We start from the raw sequence: 20,750 nt of genomic DNA on the forward strand, positions 1-20,750 counted from the left end.
AACTGGGCTAATGAAGACGGGCATATGCCATACAGTGTGCTATTAGGAAACTTTTGCCCGGGTATGGCCTACTTTTGTATCGAATTCCAATTGTCAAGGGAACCTTTACGTGCATACCAATGTACACAGGACCTCAGACAGCTGTTGTTGTCAGGCCCTCCGTCCTGCACCACTGACAAGGGGAAATCGCGTCGGAAAATCCCGATAAATTTTCTCGGTCAATGCAAAGATCGAACACGCAACTTCCAGGCTAGCGAGTAGAGTGCCTAATATAATTGGAGAGAGAAATGGGGTGTAACCTCCACTTGACACAAAGGAGGTCCTTTTGGGACTAACACATGGTCCCATTGAATTCGACAATTCGCTTGCGCGTAGGGGTGTTGAGATCAGGGTGGAAAAGAGAGAGAAATGGGGTTTAACGTCCACTCGACACAAACTATGTCATTTCTGGACTAACATATGGTTTAATTTTATTTCAATAATTCGTTTGCGCCTAATGGTCTTTAGCAGTGGGAGGAAACCGGAGGACCCGGAGAAAACCCACGAGATTGGACAGGCTACCCTACTCCTTGTCACATACAACCGGGGAATCGAAACCACACCCAGGGGCGGATCTAGGAATTTTGAAAAGGGGGGGGGGGGCATCGCAAAATGAGGGCACGCCGCTGAGAGGGGGGGGGGGTCCCCCCAAGAAAATTATCCGTCATTCCTTGCATCTGTAGCCATTCCAAGAGCTATTTGGCTGATATTTTCGTCGTTGAAAAAGAGCCTTAAAATCGAGCAAAAAAGCCAGTTGAACATGCGACTCGAAAATTGTCAAGGCGAGCGAGGCATTATGATAGGAAAAAAGACGCATCTATTCCCTAGCCACTTCACTATTTAAGCCTTGTAACTTGTACTGTGTACTGTCCACACATGAAACAATGCTACATCAAGTTGCTCTCATGCGCGTAGGTGATGGGCATGAGTGTATACGCCACCGATTCCACAAGATGCTATCATTGATGTCTGTCTATAGTCACTCTATAGGATTAGGGCACCGTCAGCTAAACAACAAGAATTCGTTTGAAAGTGGAAGCATTAATTAGACCAGACTGGTGTGTTTGAGTCGATGGTTTGACTCACTGACAGACCACATTATCTTAATCGCACACTTTAGACCCCCCCCCCCTCCACCAAACACACATACACGACTGTCATTGGTACTGGGGCATAATGCCAAGGGAAGTTATAGATATTTAAATACCAAGACCAACCATAGAACGCATACTAAACTTAAGCTCGATAACATACACTAAGCTAGTTGACCAACATTGTAATTCCTAAATTGACGAGAATTTTAAGAAGTATCCATTCTGCTTCCATTTAATAAAATTGAAAATGCTTATTTAGTGTCATAGTGTGGTATATATCATTGTGGTCCGAAACCGTGTATTTAAGTACACAAAAGTTGTCGCCCTTATGTTGTAGTTCTTCTGCCTGTTTGAGTAATAAAGAAAGAGATTGGAATTCTAACATGGAGAATGGTTGTGTTTTCCTTTCACCCACATGTAACTGTGTAACACCCCTGGATCCAAGGATCCGAATATAACATTAGCCTTTTTGTGTGTAACAGACGTGAAACGGGGTAAAACCGCATTGCAAAATAGTATACCAACTTTGGGATATGGCGGCCATTCAGGGCAGATATTTATTCTCGAAGTCGAGTAGAATATAGGCTATTAATTACTACTGTCCACTGATCAATAAGATTACCGTAATATGAAACACCGGCTAATGTTACGAGACATACAATCTGGTCAAACATCTTAAGTAATGATCTTTGAACGATATGTTGATATCATATCTTCTAATGATTATATACGTGAGGTCAGTTTTGTATAATAATATAGGGATTATAAATAGCCACATATCACCAATGAGTACGGTTAGGTTTCATTGCTTTAATTCTGAACTGATATACAAAGTAAACTAAGTTTTGCCGAGCGAAGATGGCTTTCCCCATCAGTCAGCGCCTAATAAATTGAAATGGTTTATTTGGTTTGTGAATAATTATACAGTTATGATAAAAAAAAGTAATTTCTATTAAAGATACATTATGTAAGATTTAGATAAAGAGCTAGGTTCTTACGAGAGAGAGAGAGAGAGAGATGGGGTTTCACGTCCACTCGACACAAACTAGGTGATTTCGGGACTAACATATGGTTTAATTTTATTTCAATAATTCGCTTGCGCGTAGGGGTCTTTAGCAGTGGGAGGAAACCGGAGAACCAGGAGAAAACCCACGAGGTTGGACAGGCGACCCTACTCCTTGTCACGTACAACCGGGGATTCGAAACCACGCCAGTTGACTCAATGACAGGTCTTATGATACAGCGCGCACGTGCTAACCACTTGACTATCCACCCCCCCCCACCCCGTTCTTACTATAATACTAATAGTTCTGGATCAGTCAGCGCCTATAACTGTCAAACAGCGCCCAAACTATACTACAATTAGCTCCGTTTCAGAAAAGTTGCGAAACTAGTTGACCAACATTTTAAGTCCTAAATCGACGATTTTAGTGGAAAACACTAAGTATAGTTTGAGAACTGTGAGAAGTATTAAATTAAAATGGTTTATTTGATTTGTGTGTCACGTGTGTATATGGCAGATATGAAATGGAGTAGAACCGCATTATAAAATAGTATACTGATTTCCGGATATGACGGTCATTCGGAAATGAAATGGGGTTTAACGTCCTACTGTTCTGCTCCTAAACTGGGCTAATGAAGACGGGCATGCGCCATACAGTGTGCTATGAGGGAAATTTTGCCCGGGCAGCGGCGCTATAGCCTACTCTTATATCGAATTCCAACTGCCAAGGGATCTTTTACGTGCACGCCAATGTGTACACGTGCACGTCAGAACGACGAATAGACAACTGACCTTGTCAGGTCCTCCGTCCTGCACCACTGACAAGGGGAAACCACGTCGGAAAATCGGGATGAACGTTCTCGGCCAATGCAGGGATCGAACACCCGACCTCCAGGCTAGCGAGCCAGCGTCTCACCCACTTAGCCACTGTCTGAGATCCAAACCCGAAGTAGATAGTTCTCTGTGTGCAGAGTCTGTGTGTAGAATTCGCCCAAACCTCTCTGTATATAAAACCCTTTCTAGATTTAAGCTGAGTTGGCGTCGTTGGTCAGTCAGCATCCGCTTTTCACCATCCTCGTACACTCCCCTCAAAATGCAACCAGGACCCGGGGTGGAATAGAAAAACAAGGGAGGTAATTGTGTTATTATTTCCGGGGTCAAGGATTTATAAGTGGGAGAAAGTTACCTATGATCGTATAATAGTGAGTTGACAACCCATTGAGTAAAAGACATAGAAATAATTATGTTTTGACTTCCTTAGAAAATATGAAATTCTCGCTTTAAGTTATATTGCAAATAAAATGAATGAAAAACCCAATTAGCCCTAACCACAATCTCTTCAACAATCACGTGCCCTAACCCTATTTACATCTCGTGACCTATGTCGAAATCTGTTGTCGGTGTTGGCTTTTAACCAAAGTAGACGGCTATAATACAGATGAAACAAAAAATACTAATAGTTCATAAATTTCCAGTAAATCATTAAAAAATGGAGAACCGTTAAGCATTACGATTCAGACCACCATTAAATTTCACCATCTCGGTACCCCACGAATTGTAGTTCGTCTATTTATAGCAATTCTCTCTCTCTCTTTTCCATGCCCATTTTTGTTGATTTTTTGGGGTCTAGAATGGACGAAGAGGGTTTGAATTAACATTTTCTGTCAGGTTTTGGTAAATATTCATGATTTTGAGGCGGAAGGATAAGGGGTTATCAGGTTGGCTACGGTGATATGTACGGCAACTAAGTTACATGTTTTTAGTATGCTTCTTCAAGTTTGTGTATCTCAAAATTTGGGTGGTCAACCTCATACAATTTTAGTGCAAAGACATGAGCATTTGTTCCTCTGTCTGTAGTGAAAAGCATTCAGCCCAACGAAAATTTGGGGAAAAGTTGGAGGTGGGCAAAGAGGCCCTAAAATAGTTTTGAGAAACGCCACTATTTAAAGGAGTTAAATAGCTAATATTTGGGACTTAGAAATTGACATAAATGGGTCGCAACGCATATAATAATGTAATATGAATGTATATAAATTGATTTACATTCAATTGTTTCTGTTTTTACTGTAATTTCTAATCAGTTAGGTTCGGCGAAATACGCCAATCTCTAGCGTCTGGTTATTCCAGTCTACGCCGATAGTATTTATTACCATTAACTCACACACAGATAAGTATATAGCGTCACCGTTCGACATGACTTGTGGAATATGCCTAGCCTCGTTTTTCGAGTCCCTTATTACGAATAGCGCTGAAACGCATTATGGTAAACGAATGTACCAATGGTAAAATGTTTATTTCGTCTTAAATATTGGATATCAGAAGGCCATCTTTTCCTGGTAAGATCACAACATCACTGATGATTTAAACCGACAAATAAATCGTGTTTACAATATCGAAGATTTTGGATGATATTGGATTAAAGACTGGGCTTCTTTAACATTGAAGTCAATGGGGAAGTTAATATTTATAGTAATCTGCCCCAGGCGCATGTGTTAATAGTTATATGCGGGAAATTCATCGCTCTGTTTCTTAATTCGCCCTAGGCCGAGTTATGAGTTTAAGGGCGTCGCTATGGTAACTTTACAATTAATTTTATATTATTTTTCAAACTCTGTTTCACATAAATTAAGTATGATCGTTAAATAGACATCTGTAGCTGTGATTTAAGCCATATAGTTTGGGCACATATCTTTTCTCGATTTAGAGATATTAAATTTTAAAATCGGCTTAAAAATACCCAATTTTCGTCATAAATCTAAAAAGTTCTCAATCTTGCCTGATCCAAATTAAATTATTCTTGGCATGCAAATAGCTAAGCTAGTGTTTAATAAAATTACGGGAGTGTTTTTTCATGGTGCCAGTAATAATGCCAAAATTCCAGAAAATCAAAAAATTTCATAGGTCGTTATGTATACTGGTCTGAAATAAAATCTCTTTCATATAATCTCAATTGGTCCCATAGAAATGTTCTTCCGAATGTAAGCTTCAATTTGATGCCAAGTTTGTTAAAATAGGGTGAGTAGAACTTGTATTTTTTCATCGTTTTCATTGGTTACAAAAAAGGTCCTTTCGAATCATGACGTATTCGTGTAATAAATAATATTATTTGTAAAAAAAAAAAGGGACAAAATATCACGCATTAGCAATGAGTAGACTTTGCCACTCCTGTCTGTGTAGTTTATAAAAATAATATGAGATCTTTGTCCCACAAAACAAAGAAAACGAATGGAGCCATTTTTTCGTTATTGGCACCTGTCAAAAAGACTGGTTATTCGAGATCGAATGAATTCTCCCTAGTTTAGTTTCTGTGTATCAGAAATGACCAAAACCAGGCTACTAGGTTTTGCCTAGTGGACACATTTGCGCGCACGTTTAAGAACCCTGACAGTTTGAATTAAATATAAGAGTAGGCCTGTGGGCGGCTGTCCGGGAAATTTTTTCTTCATAGAACACTGTATGGCGTTTGAATTTCGATAGGGTCCCCCCTGCCCCCCGACTAGTTTTTTGTTTGTTTTAATCTTAATCTGTGCCTGTATATAGGCATATTGATTCGTATTATGTTTGTTTCTGAATGTTGAAATTTAAATAAAATAAAATTAAATTATATAACATAAGTTAAAACAATATTTCAATATATAATCTTGTTATGATATATAACCAATAACGGATACAGTTTTGATAAAATAATAAAATACGGATTCGTTGATCAAGAAGGACAATACAATATATAAAAGAATTAACAATAGTGAAATATAATATAATTTAGTTTAAATAAATAATAGTTTCGTTCAAGATACCCGGACACGAACTTTTACACAAGAGGGACATTTCTCGGAAATTGCAAGCCTGTTTAACTAGATATATTTACTTTAGTGAAATATAATATAATTCAAATTTAAATAACAGTTACGTGAATCTCTCCTATACATATCAAACCTGTCCTGACATAAAATATTACACAATGAAACAGAACACCAAGTATATTATCTGGAGGGCTTAAAAGTTCAAATTTCAAGTAAATTAAGTTAATCCCCTATGTGTCTATTCCTCGAAATATGTTAAAGGGCCAATCCCAATAATATGTAGGAGAATAAAACTGCTTAATTTTGTGTTAAAATCCCTTAAAATCCTCCACCAAAGGGCCGAGCAACTAACTCAATATTTGTGATACGTTTTCAGACAATTTAACCTGTCAGTCTTCATCTGGAAATGGAGACCGGTGTCCCAAACTCTATTATGTGGCTTATGGATAAACCAGACCTTTACTTTATAAAAATACTGTGTAGGTGAAATTTACCTTCGGTTATCAAGTACAGCACATGGGTCATTCATTGTATAGACCTCTAAAGGAATGGGAATCGATTATCAGGTCACCCAACGAAAAAATGACCAGAAATCTTAAAAGGGTTACGTGTCCGGATAAGCATTTGTGAAGTTCACGTCCAAACGACTAAATATTGTGAGCTGAATGTTTGAGACAAGGTAAACACACCATTCCTCTATATTTTGGAGCTTAAATTTCAATCGTACTCAGACTTTTATTTTTGAGACGATCTGTTCAAATCGGAAAAGTCCCTTTAATATTTAAAGTAACATTTACTGATCTAAATATTTTCAAAAGCGAAATTCTATTATGACTTTCTGAATTATTAATCCATGTATACTTGGATCATTCACAATCTATGGCCCTCCATCTTGCACCCAACCAACCAAACATATATAAAGATAATAATAATCCATTTCGACAACCTGAATCACTTCCTACTACACTAATTTATAGAAATCTTGGTTCCAATATAATTTGAGTAAATGATGTTTAAAGTTATCAAGACGATAAAGTCGGTATTTAGATCACTTGGCTTGACCATAATCAACGCTCGATGTCATCGCTAGCCTGCGATATTTAGAACCCGGTCTGCTGCTTCTGATTAATTCAAGTTGACTGAAATTTCAGCAAATTTCCTTTACATTATCTAGTTCTTAACTATTATAGTAAGAACTAACAGCACTTTATCTAATAAATGTGCATATATTAATGCATCTATAGTAAAAGTGCCATTTAAAATTGTAATCCTGTTTATATATATATATATGACAAGGAAAGCTGTCTAGTCGTTCGGATGGGACGAAAAACCGAGGTCCCGTGTACACATTGGCGTGCACGTAAAAGATCCCTTGGCAGTTGGAATTCGATATAAGAGTAGGCCGTAGTGCCGCTGTCCGGGCAAAATTTCCCTCATAGCACACTGTATGGCGTATGCCCGTCTTCATTAGCCCAGGTTAGGAGCAGAACAGTAGGACGTTAAACCCCATTTCATTTCATTTTTAACCTAGTGTAGTAAAGACAAGTACAACGAAATTTTGAACTATAAAAACGAAACGAAATAGGATCTGTGTTTTAACCAGATTGCTTTTTTTGTGACAAGGTTTTGACCTTTGACATATTTACACATTTTTAATTGTGTCACGCTTATGCCAGTGATTAATAAGCCTCGGGCAGACATTATATACCGAATTAATAAGCAGCTTCTGACATACGTCTATCAAACACAGCTCATTAATTACACGAGAGAGAGAGAGAGAAATGGGGTTAAACGTCCACTCGACACAAACTAGGTCATTTCGGGACTAACATATGGTTTAATTTTATTTCAATAATTCGCTTGCGGGTGGGGGTCTTTAGCAGTGGGAGGAAACCGGAGGACCTGGAGAAAACCCACGAGGTTGGACAGGCGACCCTACTCCTTGTCACGTACAACCGGGGATTCGAAACCACGCCAGTTGACTCAATGACAGGCCTTATGATACAGCGCGAGCATGCTAACCATTCGGCCACCCAACCCGCCCATTACACGAGAGAAATGAAATGAAATAAAATGGAGTTTAACGTCCTACTGTTCTGCTCCTATACTGGGCTAATGAAGACGGGCATACGCCATGCAGCGGCACTATCACCTACTCTTATATCGAATTGCAACTGCCAGGGGATCTTTTACGTGCATTCCAATATATACACGGATGGATCCAGGAATTTTTGCAGGAGGGGTTTTTTCTATTCATAACAAAACACAACACCAGGTATATAGAGGATATTTGTCGTTTTAGAGTGAATAACATATTTTATTTCATCGAGAAGCGAGAAAACTTATATTTTCACGAATGCTTAGCATGAGTGAAAATATAAACGTTTTCTTGCTTAGAGATGAAATAAAATATGTTATTCACGACAAAACGACAAATGTTCTATTTATTTTATGATTTTACAATCATTTTAGGTAAAAACAACTGGGGGATCACGTGGCTAAGTGGGTAAGACGCTAGCTCGCTAGCCTGGAGGTCGGGTGTTCGATCCCTGCATTGGCCGAGAAAGTTCATCCAGATTTTCCGGCGTGGTTCTCCCTTGTCAGTGATGCAGGACGGAGGGGCTGACAAGGAAAGCTGTCTAGTCGTTCTGATGGGACGAAAAACCGAGGTCCCGTGTACACATTGGCGTGCACGTAAAAGATCCCTTGGCAGTTGGAATTCGATATAAGAGTAGGCCGTAGTGCCGCTGCCCGGGCAAAATTTCCCTCATAGCACACTGTATGGCGTATGCCCGTCTTCATTAGCCCAGGTTAGGAGCAGAACAGTAGGACGTTAAACTCCATTTCATTTCATTTCATTTCATTTGTAAAAACAACTATTTCACTGCTAGCCAGTGGAATAACACTTTTATTTCACTGATAAAACGCGGTATTCCACTACTGATCATAAAATAAATAAGGATGTAACTACTTCTCTATTATTTAATAACGACGTTTCGTAACACATACAAGTCACGTTTTCAAGTTAATGATAAATATCCATCTAGTCAGCCTATTTATACATATTTTGGCTTACACCAACTTAATTAATAATCAGAAGAAACCATTAAAATAATTAGAAGCACCTACAATAACAATAAATAATACAAACAATAATAATGATTGAACCCTTTAGTAGGATAATAACAGCTAATCAGTGCTATAGACCGTACATTTTAAAGGACCATAAGCCCTAAACAGTTATCTCCGCTGCCTTGGCAAGATGTCGCCGAGAGGTTGCTCCATGGCATATGCAGGAAAGTTAACATGTACTGTATGTGCTTCAACATTTTATATTAGGTCTGTATTGAAGGAGTGGGGGGGAGAGAGAGAGAGAGAATCAAGGTGTTCGGGATAGGGCTTTTGAATGAACTAACACAAGAAATGTTTCGAATGGATCTGAATATTGATTTGCGAATCAATTATATACCGTCAAATGCAATCAGACCGACACCTTTCCAGTAAATTAGATTATTCCGATACAAGGTTATCTAGAGATGCATGAGCGCTTGTCGAATAGTGTTGATCTTCTGGCGTTGGATTCTAATTCTATGACGAGGAAACACTTCACGCCTCATCTAACTCCTGAAAGTTCTTGGGTCAATGTGTTTGCTCAGCGAATTCGGGAAGTCTCCCCCCCCCCCCCCTCGTCCCTTTATTCCCCGGTTTTGTGTCTTTTGGGGGATCGACCCTGTTCCCGTTTGGACCCCATTATTGCATACTCATGTGTTTTCGAGTTTACCTTTGGGCCCCGCTGGAGGTTCCGTCTAAGAAAAGATTCCCCAGAGAAACCCATGGACGAAAGTGGTCATTGTCTGCTTAGTTTGTATCTTAATTTGCTTATTTGAATTTTTAGAAATTGATTAATTTGAGAAGATTTCCGAGAGCATACTATAGTTGGACAATAGATCCACAGAAGCAATTGCGTTTAAAAGACGGCTGGCTATTTTACGTTTGATTAGAGGTTTTCTATTCCAGCTTCCTGCTCGCCAGAAGATGCGAGAACGTTTTATTTGAAAGGATTGTTTTTGTAAATCAAAAATTCATAATCTTGATATAGACACCTATATAGGTAATCATAAGATCGAGGACCGCGTTAGTGTACCGACGAGGCTTTGTGTTGGTACGGTAGAAGGCCTCGTTCGAAACCTCTGGGTTATTTTCCGCGATCATGGTTCTCTTGTCGTGGTAACCTGGTGTGCTCACCTTTCATAAAGGTTATTAAAAATTAATACGCTGCTAAACCTATTTTTCTTTGGAAAGTTCGGTGTATCGCAATTTACATAAAAACCCGGTTGTGTCGACCGGATTTAATGCTAGGAAAAGATTCGTTCTGCTGGACGATCAAGCTTGGTTTAAGCTTCAGTCTTTCGCGGGTGATTGAACAGTGTGATCTTGCAAAAGTTGTTTCCCGGAAAATTATATGCCTAGATGATGGATCCAGTTTCGTTTTCAATCATACTTTAGGGCAGTGGTTCTCAACCTTTTTTTGCCAATTGCACACCTTGGAACACATGAAAACATAGAAGCACACCTGGCTAAATATATATGAAAAATATTTGAATTTTGCAAAATAAATACATTGCAAGTCAGACGGCATACAACCGTAGAAAAAGGCTCGTCATAGAATGACTCGAACTAGATAAAGAAAAACACAGCTATGAACTTGTCAGTAGACAAAAGTGAATACTCAATTGGGATCACGTGGTTTTTCGCATTTTCTTAGTGTGCTGTTCAAAATTCCGTGGCACACTAAGGAAGATCTCGCGGCACACTGGTTGAGAATCACTGCTTTAGGGAAACACTCCGCGGTTTTAAGGCGAAGAAGAAGTCAGTTTGTTATTACGCTTTGTGGGTATAAGCTTTTCTACTGAGTTGTTTTTGGGTTGGTATAGGCTCATGGCTGTTAATTTATCGAATGGTTATCTGTTTCGGATTGCGTCTGATTCTGGGACCGGCCCTGATATAATCCTGTTACCTGTTCTGTCGGTTATGAGCGCCTTCGTTTGTGTTGGTCCACTCTGGGTCTCTATTACATTAGAGTGAAACCCAACATAGTTTCAGAAGTGGGTGCGCCTTGACTCTGGCTCTATCGGGTCCAGATGTTGACCCGAGGGAAATTATGGACCATTGTGGTTGGTTTATTAAAGGAAGTGCTGAATATTATTCTCACACAGGTGTAAGGAATGGTGTGAGAGTGTTTTGATATTCCAGGGGTATTCTGCTTATTGACTATCTTGAAAAAGGAAGATGCCGACCTTCTGAGACAAAGCTACTCGACGGGGAATGCTCACGAATGGCGCCCTGTTCCACCAAGACAATTCTCCTGTTCATATGGCTGATGACCATGTCAGCGATCCAAGATTGTCGCAGCGAACACATTGACCATCCACCTGAATTGGCCCTGTCAGATTTCCACCTGTTTGGACGTCCGTTTACATTTGTTTGTGGGCAATCTAGAGGTCACGATTGTTATCTGATTTTGATGGAACTTAAAAAGATGTATGTTTATGTCCACCAAATCTCGGATAGGCTCGATTTTGGTGAGAACCAGGCCGCACTTTCTTGGCTATGGTCTCCACTTGGAATTGTGAAATATGCACGAAGTTTGTGGTCTCCCTAGATGCCGCCATGTTGGGTCCGGGAGGAGTTCAATTCAGACCACATAGCCCATTCTGGAACATCCTGGTACCGCCATTGCATTGGACTAGGCACCATCATGAGTTTAGAACAGCTTAAACAGTTAAAGATCTTTAAAAGTGTCACAGTGCTTTAATTCCCATATTAACATATATAATATAGTAGAAATCACGTTCACAGATTAAACTTAAAATAGGCCAAATACATGTTTATACATATACAAATTAACATATCAAAATGTCACCCAGAGGTTAAAGATAACATAAGATAAACTAAAAGCATTTATGGATATTACTTAAAATAAATTCCTTTAGTGTAAGGAGGGGTTGATGGCTGAATGGTTAGTCTGTCATTGAGTCAACTGAGGTGGTTTCAATTATCCTGGTTGTACGTGACAAGGAGTAGGGTCGCTGGTCCAACCTCATGGGTTTTCTCCAGGTCCTCCGGTTTCCTCCCACTGCTAAAGACCCCTACGCGCAAGCAAATTGTTGAAATAAAATTGAACCATATGTTATTCCCAAAATAACCTAGTTTGTGTCAAGTGGACGTTAAACCCTCTCTCTCATCTCTCTCTCTCTATCTATCTCTCCCCTTTAATGTAACTTGTAGCCCCAATCCCCTCCCACAATCACACTTATCATATATCCATATATGGCAAAACCCTAAAGGTGTCACTTAATCAAATGTTTATTGTAGGCCATGATTTGTACCTAAACTCTAATTTATTTAATAGTGACCATCTCTATTTATTCTGCACATAGAGGTCCATCTATTTCATACTTCGAGAATAGATCTCTACCTTGAGATATCCAAACATGCGGTTCTACCCTTTTCTCAACTGTCATACACACAAAAACTAAACTTTTTCAATTGGAAGCATATTAAATACATAACAAAATTCTCTAAGTATAGGCCTACTTAGTGTTTTCAACTAAAATCGTCAATATAGGACTCAAAATGTCAGTCAACTAGCTTAGTGTCTGTAATGTAGACGGACACCCTAAGTTTAGTATGCATGATTAGTAATAGATCACCAATACACAGCTATTTAAAGGAAGGGACATATGATAATATGGAAGCGAACGAAGGATTATATTTTATTAATAGAAGAATCCAAAAGCCTTCATATGATATATACATGACAAATTATTGTTTGTATTCTACCCGAGCTAATTATTATATACAGCATTACAACACAAACTATTCTATGGGACCAATGTGGATATCATAGTCCATATGCACAACCATTAAAAATACATAAAAAAAATCAACATATTATAATTTCTTAATATTCCAAAAAGGCAAATAAATTAGTAAAATAATTTAAAAAGAGACAAAAACAAATAAATACATTATTAATATTATACACAGAAAGGAAATGTCCAATGTTTATATCATTCAAATTTAATTTTTAAAAGAAGGACACTTTTCAAAAATCACAATTAATTAAACAGCTTTATCACAGAATCATATATATTCAGCAATTAATTACAAAAGTCCATATTTCCTATAAGCGAAAAAATACATAATAAGTAGGCCTTAAATTACAACACTAGGCTCTGAATTTATTAACATGCTACGTTTCTATACACCTACAGGTATCATCTATCAAGCATATAAGTGTTTTTAATTTGTGAAATCTACTTTTATATGTCTTATGATTATGTTAAAGTTACAATTTCATATTTTCTAAGAAAGTCAAAACATAATTATTTCTATGTCTTTTGCTCAAATGGTTATTATACGATCATAGGTTATCTTTCTCACACTTAAAAAACTTAACACCGGAAATAATAACACAATTACCTCCCAATTACCTCCCTTGTTTTCCTATTCCCCACCATGGAATAGCTATCTTCAAACGTTTGAATTTAATGTTGAAAATGATATTTTTGCCAATTTCTCAACTGGCAATAGTGAATTATAGGATTAATAGGATTATTCTTTAACAAGGTAGGACTGTTTATAGATACCCTCTATTTTAGGGCTTTATTTTAATACATTTTAAACTTAAAAATATGAAATTGTAACTTTAACACCAGGCTCATTTATATCATATTCTTTTAACCACTGAACAACATTTAATTCATATATTTTATCATTATCATATTTAATAAAGTTTACATACAAAGTTAGTCAATGGATGTATATAAATATACAAATATCAATAAACACTAGGGACCGGGTATCATTCAGATTTGATGAAAAAAGAAAAGAAACTGAGCTTACCATCTATAATCTAATACACATATTCAGTTAATAGATTGCCATGCAGAAAGTATTAAATACCATCAAGATTCATCAAATAACTCCCAGTTTGTGCTACCGTTTAGTTTGACATCGGTTGTCTAGTTTATGAAACTAAATGGTCATAAACTGGATGACCAATATCAAAACTAAACTAAATGGTCATAAACTTGATGACCGATGTCAAAACTTAATGGTGTTTCTTAAACTAAACGGTAGCACAAACTGGGCGTTATTTGATGAATCTTGATGGTATGTAATACTTCCTGCATGGCAATCTATTAACTGAATATGTGTATTAGATTATAGATGGTAAGCTTAGTTTTTTCTTTTCTTTTTTCATCAAATCTGAATGATACCCGGTCTTTAGTGAATTATCAATGAATGTATATAAATATACAAATATCAATAAACAAAACATACTTAAAGATGCACTATGTAAGATTTAGATAAAGAGTTGGCAGTTCTTGATATAATAGTTTAAAAATAAATAGATTTTATTCAAATTACTTTATTCTGAGTGACGTTACCACTGTTTGAAATGTTGACATAGATTGTTTATTATCATAGCAACGTTACTTGTTAATTAAAACATTAAATGACGATCATATTTCAATCCGTCTACATCTGTGCCATCCAATATTCCAGAGAGCTGATTAATAGGCTTGTCATGAGAAGAATAATTGTTTTAATAATAATTTATATACCACTTGAAGCCAACGTAAAAACCAGCAATAGAAAGATTTAGCTGTTAGATAACGCATCTTTAAATGGGCTAATAATCACTGGTTATTATACCCAGGCATGATGTTTAAATAAGTATCCTATTATTATCCTAGTTTAATTGTCGAGTGCGAGACATTAAGTAATATACATTGTACTCATATTGCACAAGGGCTATATCTATATATTACGCAATGTCTTGCACGATATCATTAAACAACAGACACTATACAGCACGTGCATTTCAATGAAATATGTCACGCAGGTCAAATATTTCAACTAGTGTAAATAATGTACGCTTGGCACATTGGCTGTATATCTATACATTACGCAATGTCTTGCACGAGATCATTAATAAACTTAAACAACAGACACTATCCAGCACATGCATTTCAATGAAACACGTCACGCGGGTCCAATATTTCAACTAGTATAAATAATGTACCCCTGGCACATTGCCCGTACCATTATTTCATGATACGCCAACATCAAAGGATGACGTCACACCTGTATTTTAAATATAACAACTCAGTGACTGTTGTCCTATATACCTGTGTTAGTTTTGTTATGTTTGCAATCACTAAATGCCACTAAAGGTAAATATCAATTAAATTGTATACATGTTATAAGCACTATTTATTATTTGTTTACATCACATCTAGTCACTACATGGAAGCTAGCTGATAAATTAAAATTTGCATAATAATTGCGGAAAAAATGTGCGATAAGATAAGGAATGAATAGATTTCTAAATATTGAATAGATTGTCTTAATAATGAATAGATTTCTAAATAATGAATGAATAGATTTCTAAAAAATGAATGGATAGATTTCTAAATAATGAATAAATAGATTTGTAACAAATAAATGGATAGATTTCTAAATAATGAATGGATAGATTTGTAAGAAATGAATTGATAGATTTCTAACAAATGAATGGACAAATAAATGGATAGATTTCTAACATATGAATGGATAGATTTCTAACAAATGAATAAAGAGAAATCTATTTATTCATTTGTTAAAAATCGATTCATTTATTATTTAGAAATCTAACAAATGAATGGATAGATTTCTAACAAATGAATGAATAGATTTCAAAATAATCAATGAATAGGTTTCTAACAAATGAATGAATAGGTTTCTAACAAATGAATGAATAGATTTCTAACAAATGAATGGATAGATTTTTAACAAATGAATGAATAGGTTTCTAACAAATGAATGAATAGATTTCTGAATGACGAATAGATTTCTGAATGATGAATAGATTTCTGAATGATGAATGGATAAATTTCTAACAAATGAATTTTAAAAAAGGAGATAAATGCTTCAAAATATTACAGGCAAGTCAAGTTTAAATATGCAATTTCTTGTTTAAATGACCAAAAAACAAATGCACACCTGCTGTCATCTCTATAAGTAATGATTACGAGGTGGAAGAGCAAAATTAATAAAAACATGATAACCAGGTAAATGTCATGATCACTAATATCATTACATGCATTACACAATCTACATATCAACTGTACTAAGCTTACAAACTGCCTCCTCGCAACCCTGTAGAATAAGTTACATAAAAGGTTAGGGCACTGTTTCTTGAGCTCTTAACTAAAAAATATAATTCAAATTTGAGTAATTTGATTGGATAATATTAGACTGATTTTAGTGCTTGGCCAATCAAAATTAAAGTATCTACTAAAATTTGCATTTTATCTTTAGTTAAGATTTCGAGAAACCGGGTCCAGGTTATCAAATGAAGGACATAGAACAATAAATATATGCACTTTTAAATAATGTGACCTCAATCTTAAAGTGGTCCTCATATCAGCTTTTCGATTCTCATATCAACCGTTCATTTGATCGAGCCTGTCATATAGCTTCTTGCGATATTAAAAAAAAAAAATACACAGTAGACTGTCATCATTGTTTAGTTGTCAGGGAAAATGATTACCATTTAATATATTATATCCTGTTCACTACATTCAAATTATTATTCTATTGCTGGAACTGATTCTCTGTTTCACAAGATATTTCTCACAATGCCTTTAAAGTCACAACTTTATTATAGCACAATGACATCGTGAAATACAGAAACACTTAATACACACAATCGTCATCGTTGGGAGTAAAACAACTTTATTATAGCACAATGGCATCGTGAAATACAGAAACACTTAATACACACAATCGTCATCATTGGGAGTAAAATAACTTTGGGTTGACAACATTTATACTTTGACATCAGGTGCTGATGATATTCCGGGCAACAGGAACAAAACCGATGATATTCCGGGCAACAGGAAAAAAGCTGATGATATTCTGGGCAACAGGAAATAAACTGATGATATTTTGGGCAACAGGAACAAAACTGGTGATATTTCAGGCAACAGAAACGAAGCCAATGATGTAACACAGAAGATAGTTGATCAACTCAGTCTTGTTCAATCATTGATCACTAATAAGGGAGTTAACTGTGTCTGTAAAATAAAAGAAGGTGAAGTTATTGTGATAATCATATTTCAGAAAAATGAGGAACCGCAGAGGTTCAGTGAGCATAGTGCTGGCTCACTAACCAGGAGGTCCAGGATCACATCACAATGTTTGCACAGAAAGTTCCTTGGGATGTTCAAGCATGATTTACCCTTGTCATTGATGAAGGATGGTAGCCCTGACATTGATTTATAGTCCAGAGGTTACCTTTAATCATATGCATATAATATAGTGGAATTTTTTCTGATGGTAAAAAGCCCTTGTCCATAGTCATAATGGGGGGGGGGGGTAGATTTTGGTCCGATTTTCATAAAATTCAAACTCAACCTTCATTATGGTGTGATCATATTTAAACTTTTTGGATGAAAATTGTGACCACTAGAGTGTTTACAAGCTAAAAATGTGAGATAGACTAGACTAGAGTGTCCACTAAAAAATTGTGGAAGGACAATATCATGTCCACATGAAAATGTGGGCAAATAAAAGCTAGATAATGAAAAGGAAATATGTTGAAAATTTCAGTCAAATTACTTCATACTAAGTGAGGTTAGGGCTGTTTGGAGAATAGCGAGGTCTTGATAGTCATTTTTAAATCTGTTGAAAATCTCGAGCATCAAGAGTTAATTATAGTCTTGGCAAATTAATGAATGTCTAATTAATAATTTATATAAAACTGAAGACCCTAAGAAAGACCTGCAATAGGCAGATTTAGCTCTTGAATAGAGAGAGAGAGAGAAATGGGGTTTAACGTCCACTCGACACAAACTAGGTCATTTCGGGACTAGCATATGGTTTAATTTTATTTCAATAATTCGCTTGCGCATAGGGGTCTTTAGCAGTGGGAGGAAACTGGAGGACCCGGAGAAAACCCACGAGGTTGGACAGGCGACTCTACTCCTTGTCACGTACAACCGAGGATTCGAAACCACGCCAGTCGACTCAATGACAGACTTTATGATATAGCGTGCTCACGCTAACCATTCAGACATCCAACCCCCCTAGCTCTTGAATAATGCATGTTGAAGGTCTAAAGAAAGACCTGCAATAGGCAGATTTAGCTCTTACATAATGTTCCTTTAGACCTGTTGTCAACTCTATGGACCAACATATGGTATATTTTATTTTCAATGCCTACTTGTGCAATGTGAGGGACCGTGACGTTTCCACCTACTACGTAATCGTCATTGAATAACGAATTTCGGGACATTTTCAATTGATTATATCTTTGTAAAAACTGAATGGAATTGAACAATTTTTGGACGAATATACCTATTTCAACTTTCTTATTATATTGCAAGTTCAACTTTCATAATATTGTAGCTTGCAAAGTACTCAAATCAAGGGCTTTGAACTTTATAGAAGTATTTATTTATCTTACTAAAAAACTTCTATATTTCAAATAAATATGGTGTTGACTTTCGTGAAATTTTTTTGTCAATGTCACATCCCTATTGTTTTCAGTCCATAACTTCTACTGTCCCCACAAATCAAATATTTTTATACTAAAATTATTAACCGCCCTGATTCTTATATACACTAACAAGGCTGAACAAAACAATATAAGACAAAAAGATACATGACTTGTTGAATAAAAGCGATATTAGACCTTATCATTATATTTATTTATACAACCCCCTTTAAGTAATTATTTGTTACACCTGTACCTGTCTCATACAAGCACCTCAGGTGTATATAAATATATTCTAATAAATAAAACTCGACTATCACCTTGTCACGTTCATCGTTTTTAAGTTGATGACACAGGATTAACCCATTGGCACTTGGATTGACCCAAACATTCCGTAACTATGGTTCCTTAGACCACCTGAGTCACATGAATAACTCTGACACCCAACAAAGGGTATAGGGTGTGAGATCTAAATATTAAGGCCACCTGCATATTTCGTCAAGTCACAAGATGTAAACAATCACATGCCCTAACCCTGTTTACATCTCGTGACCATGAGAAAATCTGCAGGTGGCCTTAATATTTAGATCTGACTGGTATGGGGTCCTACAACACTGAGCTATTCACATGAATAACTCTGACGCCCAACAAAGGGTATAGGGTGTGAGATCTAAATATTAAGGCCACCTGCAGATTTCGTCAAGTCACAAGATGTAAACAATCACATGCCCTAACCCTGTTTACATCTCGTGACCATGACAAAATCTGCAGGTGGCCTTAATATTTAGATCTGAATGGTATGGGGTCCTACAACACTGAGCTATTCACATATTTTAGGCTGTTTGAGGCTATCTAAGGACGGAACACAGTGGTTTTGTATGATAACAGGCTGTCAAGGGATATTTTCGTGGAGGAGTAGAAAGTGTTAACCAGTGGCTGCCAGGCAGGATACGCCCACATTTTCGAGAGATGGATAGAGAACAAGCTAACAAGAAAGTGATTTTTCCTACAATCAAGGGCCATAATTCAGGAAATTACAATTCGATATGCGCAAATATCAAAAGGAACTGAGATCTTTGTGTTATAAACTTACATTTCAAGTTTCAACAAAATCGGATAAAAATTGTGACCTCTATAGGGTCCACAACCTTGATATACAATATTTTTACGCTATTTGAGAACGAACGGCGGCCATTTTGCTGTCAATTTTGGGCCAATTTCCACAAAATTCGAACTCAACCTTCCTTAGGGTGTAACGGTGATATAATAATACGGTTTTTTAAATCGGATAAAAATTATGACCTCTATAGGGTCCACAAGCTAAAAACACGATTTTTGTACAATCAGGGGCCATAATTTAGGAAGTTATGGTCCGATATGCGCGAATATCGAAAGGAACTGAGATCTTTGGGTTATAAACTTACATTTTAAGTTTCAAAAAAATCGAATAAAAATTGTGACCTCTATGGTGTCCACAAGCTAAAAACGTGATTTTTCGTACAATCAGGGGCCATAATCCATAAAGTTTCGATCCGATACATGCCAATATAAACCTATATTTCAAGTTTCGTCAAAATCGGATAAGAATTGTGACCTGTAGAGAGTCCACAAACAATTGTGGACGTCCGGACGGACAGGGCCGACGGCATAATACGTCCACATGAAAATGTGGGCGTATAAAAATGACTTACACCACTTGAGTCATCCAATCTTAACATCATATCATCATCATCTTCATCATCTGATAAACTACTGTCATGGATTAACGGTCGAGTTTCTAGAGAATCATCAAGATAGTCACAATTAGACAAGTCTTTCGGTGCCTCCTCTTCTACTATCTCCATCTGTTGTTTCACAAAATTTATAAAAACCTGAATATGTTAAAATAAAAACAAATATAATTCAAGATTATGGATTACTTACATATTATATTATATAATTTTCGACAAAATTTTACTTGCCAGATCAACCAATTTTACATCGAATTAGTGTATTTGACATAATATCATACATAGAGTACTACACTAGCTGCCTTTTATGATACAGAGAGAGAGGGTTGAACCTCCACTCGACACAAACTAGGTCATTTTATCTCAATAATTCACTTGCGCGTAGGGGTCTTTAGCAGTGGGAGAAAATCGGAGGACCCGGAGAAAACCCACGAAGCTGGACAAGCGACCTTACTCCTTGTCACAAACAACAAGGAAATCAAAACCACACCAGTTTACTCAATGACAGACCTCATGATGCCATCCAGCCAC

General features: G+C 36.7%; 1 protein-coding gene and 1 long non-coding RNA gene across 2 annotated transcripts in view; both read right to left on the reverse strand.

Annotated features, from left to right (window-relative positions):
- Window positions 1-13,868, reverse strand: part of LOC130012501 (uncharacterized) — a 69,843-nt gene extending 55,975 nt beyond the window's left edge. The window contains exon 1 of the long non-coding RNA XR_008787938.1: window positions 13,436-13,868. This is a non-coding gene — a long non-coding RNA (uncharacterized LOC130012501). The remainder of the gene's footprint in view (window positions 1-13,435) is intronic.
- Window position 13,869: 1 nt separating this feature from the next.
- LOC126812221 (ATP-binding cassette sub-family A member 2) overlaps window positions 13,870-20,750 on the reverse strand; it is an 81,167-nt gene continuing 74,286 nt past the window's right edge. The window contains exons 46-47 of the mRNA XM_050538513.2: window positions 20,181-20,360; window positions 13,870-17,068 (exon numbers count right to left, since the gene is read on the reverse strand). Coding sequence (XP_050394470.1) covers window positions 17,033-17,068; window positions 20,181-20,360 — 216 coding nt within the window. The 3' untranslated portion in view covers window positions 13,870-17,032. The remainder of the gene's footprint in view (window positions 17,069-20,180; window positions 20,361-20,750) is intronic.

The sequence above is a fragment of the Patella vulgata genome, chromosome 1, assembly GCF_932274485.2.
Source record: "Patella vulgata chromosome 1, xgPatVulg1.2, whole genome shotgun sequence".
NCBI lineage: Eukaryota > Metazoa > Mollusca > Gastropoda > Patellidae > Patella > Patella vulgata.